The 7,130-nt window shown below is 40.8% G+C and overlaps 1 protein-coding gene across 1 annotated transcript in view; it reads left to right on the forward strand.

Moving 5' to 3' along the window:
• LOC113057478 (tyrosine-protein phosphatase non-receptor type 13-like) overlaps window positions 1-2,203 on the forward strand; it is a 28,470-nt gene extending 26,267 nt beyond the window's left edge. Inside the window, 3 exon segments of the mRNA XM_026224906.1 lie at window positions 1,470-1,685; window positions 1,851-1,913; window positions 2,111-2,203. Of these exon segments, the coding sequence (XP_026080691.1) occupies window positions 1,470-1,685; window positions 1,851-1,913; window positions 2,111-2,203 (372 nt within the window).
• The last annotated feature ends 4,927 nt before the right edge of the window (window positions 2,204-7,130 follow it).

The raw sequence follows: 7,130 nt of genomic DNA on the forward strand, positions 1-7,130 counted from the left end.
TTTTGCCTCACAAGAAATGAACTGATGGACTGGTGTTGTGTGGATTACTTGTGGATTTTGTTTCTGTCAGCTATTTGAACTCTAATGCAGGATTAATCTTTTATTTAAATGTATTTTAAATGCTTTTTTATTTATAATTGTTTTCAGAATCAGAATCAGAATCAGAATGAGCTTTATTGCCAGGTATGTTTACACATACGAGGAATTTGTTTTCGTGACAGAAGCTCCGCAGTACAACAGAATGACAGCGACAGAACATAAAACACATAATAAAAGAATAAAAAATACAAATATGTAGACAGTGAATGACAATATACAAATGACAATTGTAGGCAGGTATATTACAAAGTGAAGTTATGTATGTACATATATATTGTGTGCAAAATTTAAGTGTATACTAAGTATGTGTGTTAGATAGTTCATTTCTTGTGAGGCAAAAAGCTGTGTGTTTGTACAGTAAGAAACAAATCCATCATTAAAAGTTCATCCACCATTAATAGTACATGTTTTAATAACGTTTCGATATTTCTATTGGAAATAAGACAAAACTGTTTATCTTCTAAATTTCGAATCTCCCAAAATCTCAATTATTGATTTGTTATGCAACTTTGGGCCCTATTTTAACGATCTGAAACGCAAGTGTCAAAGCGCGAAACGCAAGTAAGTTTGTGGGCGGGTCTCGGCGCTGTTGCTATTTTCCCGGCGGGATAAATGGCTCTTGCGCCCGGCGCAAATCTAAAATGGGTTGGTCTGAAGTAGCTTCATTATTCATAGGTGTGGTTTGGGCGTAACGTGAAATAAACCAATCAGAGCGTCATCCAACATTCCCTTTAAAAGCAGGTGCGCAAGTTCCATTATGGATTGCTATTATTATGGCGTATTTACCAGGCGCACGCCAGGAGCGGTTCACAGCCGTGGAGACTGGTGTTCTTGTAAGAGCAGTGAAAGACAGAGAAGTTGTGTTGTATGGGGATGGGAGAAACCCACCCAAAATACACCACAATGATTTCCGTCATCTCATGTGTTAATATTTTTTTTAGTGTAACAATTTATGATATGCAAAAATAACTGTTGCATCTGTGTAGATTACATGAGCAAAGTGTATGCGCGTTGTGCACGCTATACATTATGGTCAAGCATGCGCCCTTAAAATAGCATAATGAACAACGCGCAACGCGCCACTGACTTTAGACTAGGTTTTTTCTGGTCAGTGGCGCAATTGTTTAATGAAACAGCAAAATAGCACCAGGGATTGTTTGCGCCGGAACACGCCTCCTTTTTTGCGCTGAACCGCCCAGGGAGCGCAAGTTCATTCACTAGTTTAGCGACGTGCTTCTGTGGAGGGAAAAGCGCGCTTTGCGCGGGTGCAAAATAGGAATGACACATGCGTCGGTGTACAAAGTCAATTGCGCTGGGTGCAAGATAGGGCCCTATGTATTCAAAACCCATTAAATTGTGTACATTTCCAGAGTGGAGACATTCACTTTGTAAAGCATCTAAAGTTCACCACATGGCCTGACCATGGCACGCCACACTCCTCCGAGCAGCTGGTGTGCTTCATGCGCTACATGAGGGCTGTTCACACTAAAGGGCCGATCATAGTCCACTGCAGTGCAGGCATTGGCCGATCTGGAGTCCTCATCTGCACTGACGTCATCCTCAGTCTAATTGAGAAAGACCTAAGTGTGAGTATTTTAAACAAGCATAGCATTAGCACCAAACTTAAAGCAATAGGTCATCCAAAAGTGAAAATTTGTGTTGATAAGTAATGAAAGAATTCTCATTTAAATACACAGTGTAACATTATGAGGAGCTGAATGTACTGTTTGTTCTTCTGTTTGCTGCCATAGATTAACGTGAGTGGCATTGTAAAGGAGATGAGACTCCAGCGGCACGGCATGATTCAAACCAAGGTGAGTATGTCAGGACATTGAGTAAGAGTGCTTCCTTCAGGTGAATATATAAATCAATGATGGGAAATTGACTAGTGCACATTATTTCTCAGTCACTGTGTAGGTTTGTTTATTCATTATTTTTGCATTATCCTTCTTCTCAATATACAATATAGTCATATAAATCCTCTGGACAGGTTTCTTCTCTCTGATTTCAGGAACAATACCTCTTTTGTTACAAAGTCTGGCTGGAAGTGTTACAAAGCATCTCACTACTTGATCACCACTGACAAACTGAAACCTCTTCATGAACAAATCCTTACAGTCCTTACATTTCCTCAGAAAGGCAAAAATATATGTGTTTTTGAGTTGCAGACATGGGGATGTGTTAATTGTGTATCTGATATAGTATGACCACTTCTATTACTCAAATATTGAATATATCATTGGAAATATGGTAGATATTTTCATTAACTGTGCAATGTCCTTGTGTGATATGATATCTATTTTTGTACCATTTTGGCTTAAAAACGATGATTTCATAGCCTTTCTGGACTCTTTGTCATTTTGCCTTGAATGTTTTTTTTTTTTTTTTCGTTTTTTTTTAAGACAAAAGTTATGCGGATTAATTATTATTTAGAATTAATTTAACATTTTTCACATTTTGAACAGAAGTGTGTCCAGTTATGTGATTTTCTTCATTTAAAATGCTTTTTACACTCTCAGAAGAACCAGCTGCTAGACAGATACTTTTAGCAAAGTGCCTTTTAATTTCTCTATGTGGGCAGCTTGCCGCTCATCTTTCTTTATCTGCACTCTTCTTGATTATAACAAGCTGTTTTACCTCTTAGTTGACATTAGGTCAGAGCAGGAGGAATTAACCCAAAGAAATAGGATTGATGCAATGAGATTACAAACCACAGCCTTCTTATCTGTATGTATAGCCTATGAGTGTCTGCCAGCAGGCGTAATCGCTTGGAAACCAGGATTTGACTTTGGACAGCAGAGCACGTATCTGCTTACACATGTAATGGAGAAGGAACGCTTGCAGTAAACCATTTGAAGACATCGCTCTCACAATATTAAGCAACAGATGTGTGACTGGGTTGGAAATGCTAATGGACCAATATTCTGTGATACTGCAGGACTTCTCACTGTTTAGCTTGATGCAAAGCAACAGCACAATAATTTTCAGCACACTAATGTCTTAAAAGTTATGTTTATTATAGACTATCAGAGCACGTATGAGCTTTTAAATTGCGTAAATCGTCCCATTTGGTCTACAGTCATGTATTTATTTGCATTAATTTTCCACTGGCTGTGTGAAAAGGTTATCGAACTACTATATTGCTGTATTACGTTCTAAATGATTAACCTTGTACTTCGATGGAAAGCTCAATTATAAACTCTAGTTATGAGATATATCAGAAATGTATTACTCTTCCTATACCTGTTTTTACAAATAAAAACACTATATAATTGTATTTCATCCAAATATCATTTGTCATATTCAAAGCATTTTATTCATGTAATGTTTTTTTGTTTATGTTTTTCGCAGACAAAATACCATGCTAAAATAAACCTGCACTGCAGTGGACCACGCACTAATTTCAGTGGCACTGCAAGATTGCCATTAAATCTGCAGATGAACCAGAGATCAATGGGGCACAAGCAGATAGTACAAAAATGTACAAATGAGATGTTTCAATGATCATGCTAGTAACTTGCTAGTCCTCCTAACAGCATGTTAATCATGCTAGAAAGATGCTACCAACATGCTATTAACTTGCTAATCATGCTAGGCATGCTAGAACCATGCTAGCAACTTGCTAGTCATGCTAACAACATGCTGATCATGCTAGTAACTTGCTATTCATGCTAGAAACATGCTAGTAACTTGTTAGCCCTGCTAGTAACTTGCTAATCATGCTAGAAAGATGTTAGGAACATACTAATCATGTTAATAACATGCTAGTAACACCATTGCAACTGCTCTGGGTACCCTAGCAACTGCACAGCAACCCCCAATCTATCTATCTATCTATCTATCTATGTCTGACAGACCATATTACCTTCAAAACATTCAAAAAAAAAAAAAGCTTTTAAAACTTTACACTTTTTAAGCTTTTAGAACTTTTTCTAACTTCCTGGTCTGGCTTTCTAAAGCCAACTTAAAGTTTGTCTAGACTAACTTTTTTTTAATCTAGTTTCAAATTGCTCTATCAGTGTGTTGGCAAGTTAGCCTAAGTCTGATTACAAAACTAATTACTCTTATGCGCCAGAATCAGGAACAGAAAATGTTAAATTCCTACACCTTTTTTATTCACAGCTGTAGCCAATTTTATAGCAAAAGAACTTTAGCATATCGAATCCTATTTAGTATGTCAGCACATCTCAGCTTTTCATCCTGCACTTGATCTGTACACATCCCGAGGTTTCCAAATGTCATTGCGGCCACGCTGTGGATGATAAATTTCAGTAGGAGAAACAAAAACAGAGACTTTACAGCCAAAGCCATGGCACATGGGGCAGAGTGTTCCCACTCTGCTTTTACTGCAGAGTAAATACCGCCTCTCACGTGGGCTCCTGTGACAGCATGGAAAGCCTTTTGACCTTGCAAAAGAGGAGGAAAGCCTTCAAATCCAAACATTTGTGCAAAAACACGATTAGCAAGTTTCCAGGCCTTGTTGGTTTTCTGAACTATAGCAACCACCGCTTGAGCTGTCTTCAACTTTTTGTAAAGTGCTAAACCACAAATGAGTGGTAATTTCACATCAGGAGGGATGTTCCCTATTATTATTAATTGAACAATCACTCTTTGCTGAGAAGCTACCTTTATGTGTTGGAAATGAAACACTCTTCCCATAGCTGATGTGATTTTAGGCATGTCTTGCAATAATAAGGACCCATCTGGATTTCATTATTGCTTCTGTTTTCTTCATGTTCTCCAAATGTTTCCAATTAGTGAAGACCAATAATGCCACTGTTGCCTCATAGTAAACATAATGTGTTGGTGGAATGAAATCATTGACATTCATTGTATTATTTTGTAGTTGTTGGCAATCCTATATCATCTTTATTTAATTATTGTTGTGGTTTGTGCAAATAATGCAGCATTTTTTCATCTAAAGTGTGACTATAAAATGAAACTCCACTTATTGACAATAGCAGCCCGCTGACATAAAGCAATTCCTTTAGCGAGGTCTGATTTACTGTACTTGCAGAAGGAAACTGGTGAAGGATGTGGTTGGTATCTGACATACTCCAGTCATTGATCATGCAACTGAAACCACATGTGCGGAAATTTGAACATACTTTAAGAATTAATATAAACCCTAACCGAGCTCTTCTTTCAGTTTTATAACACTTCCCGAGCCGCTGCTATTGTCACTGAGCTGGAGAGATCAAGAAGACAGTGACTTTATTTTCTGCGTATAGCTCTAGAGTGGGTGTATTGTCGTGGTAAAGTCATTTGGAACTGTGTATTCGGAGAGAGCCAGTGATTTATAAGAGTGTGGAAATGATCTCACAGTTACCTTGTAAATCCACCAACTCTTGGGTTCACAGTACAGTGCAGACATAACTTTTTTGTAACAAATGTAAAAATAGCACACAATGTTATACAGCACTAACTTGTCAACGTTCTCCTAAAGCGGTTCCACAGAATTACATTGAAAATGTTGATAATGCAAATAGAAATTACAAATAGAGGCACCAAACCAGTTCTGAGAAAGAGTTTGTTTTGTAGAATTCAGAATCCAAAGTACTTCAGGCTTGAGAAACTCTCGTATGTCAGGTACTGGTAAGGGAGGAACTCAGGTGCAGACAGGGATTCTCAAACAAAGGGTTTATTACAAAAAGGGGAAAACAAAAACCCACGAGGGGGAAAACACGGAGCAAGGTAAAGACTAAATAACTAAAACAGGACTGGACTGACAAGATAAACAAGGACTCTAAATACTAACTATAAACAAACACTCACGGTAATACAAACACTTCTTAAGGAACAATCACAGAGTGGAGCAATCACAGGTACAGAAATCACAATGAACCGACGCAAGACAGAGCACACTAGGAGATCTAAATAGGGGGAACAACCAAGACACGACAGGTGGCACAGATGGGACAATCAAGACACGACTAGGTTAACAAGGGGGGCGGGGCAAGGGAACGAGACAACACAAGCACATGGCCCAAAGACAAGGCCATGCGCTTGTACACAAAACATGGGTCTGTCATGATCCTGCCTCAAGACTAGGAAAAATCAAGGACACGAGGGCAGAATCATGACAGAACCCCTCCCTTAAGGAGCGGCTTCCAGACGCTCCTCAAGGGAACATCAAACACGAGACATGACTGACATGACGGACTGGGACACCGACACAAACCAACAAGACATGACAAATAATAACAAAGGCAGACATGAATACACGACGGCAGGGTTGGGGTGACAAATCAAAAAAACAAACAGGGAAGGGGAGGGGGCGGGAGCACAAAGTTCATGGGGACAGCCTAGGGTGGGTGGGAGGGGTAGGGATCTTTGGAGGACAGGACGAAGGCTGACGACGGGGGGTACGGGCAGGTCTGGGTGGTGAGGGGTGGGGAGGGGTCTCGGGACAACTGACAGGGGACATGACAGGAGCAGACACAGGACGCGGGGCAACACTTACGGGACGCGGGGCAACATCAACAGGACGAGGGGCGACTACATCTACAGGACGAGGGGCGACTACATCTACAGGACGAGGGGCGACTACATCTACAGGACGAGGGGCGACTACATCTACAGGACGAGGGGCGACTACATCTACAGGACGAGGGGCGACTACATCTACAGGACGAGGGGCGACTACATCTACAGGGCACGGGGAGGCAACATCTACAGGGCACGGGGAGACAACATCTACTGGGCACGGGGAGACGACAGGACACGGGGATACAACATCTACTGGACACGGGGGCACATCAACGGGACACCGGGCCACATCAACAGGACACGGGGCCACATCAACAGGACACGGGGCCACATCAACAGGACACGGGGCCACATCAACAGGACACGGGGCCACATCAACAGGACACGGGGAGACAACGACTGGACACTTAGGACTTCTGGGGACAGGGTAAGGGGACAAAACAGGACTGACGGGGACTTCTAAAATTTGGACAAGACGGGACAAATAGTCAGAAAAAGCTTTAGCAGCTAGGATAATAGGCAGCTCCTTATGGGATGAGACC

Source organism: Carassius auratus, chromosome 38, assembly GCF_003368295.1.
Source record: "Carassius auratus strain Wakin chromosome 38, ASM336829v1, whole genome shotgun sequence".
In the NCBI taxonomy this organism is placed as follows: domain Eukaryota; kingdom Metazoa; phylum Chordata; class Actinopteri; order Cypriniformes; family Cyprinidae; genus Carassius; species Carassius auratus.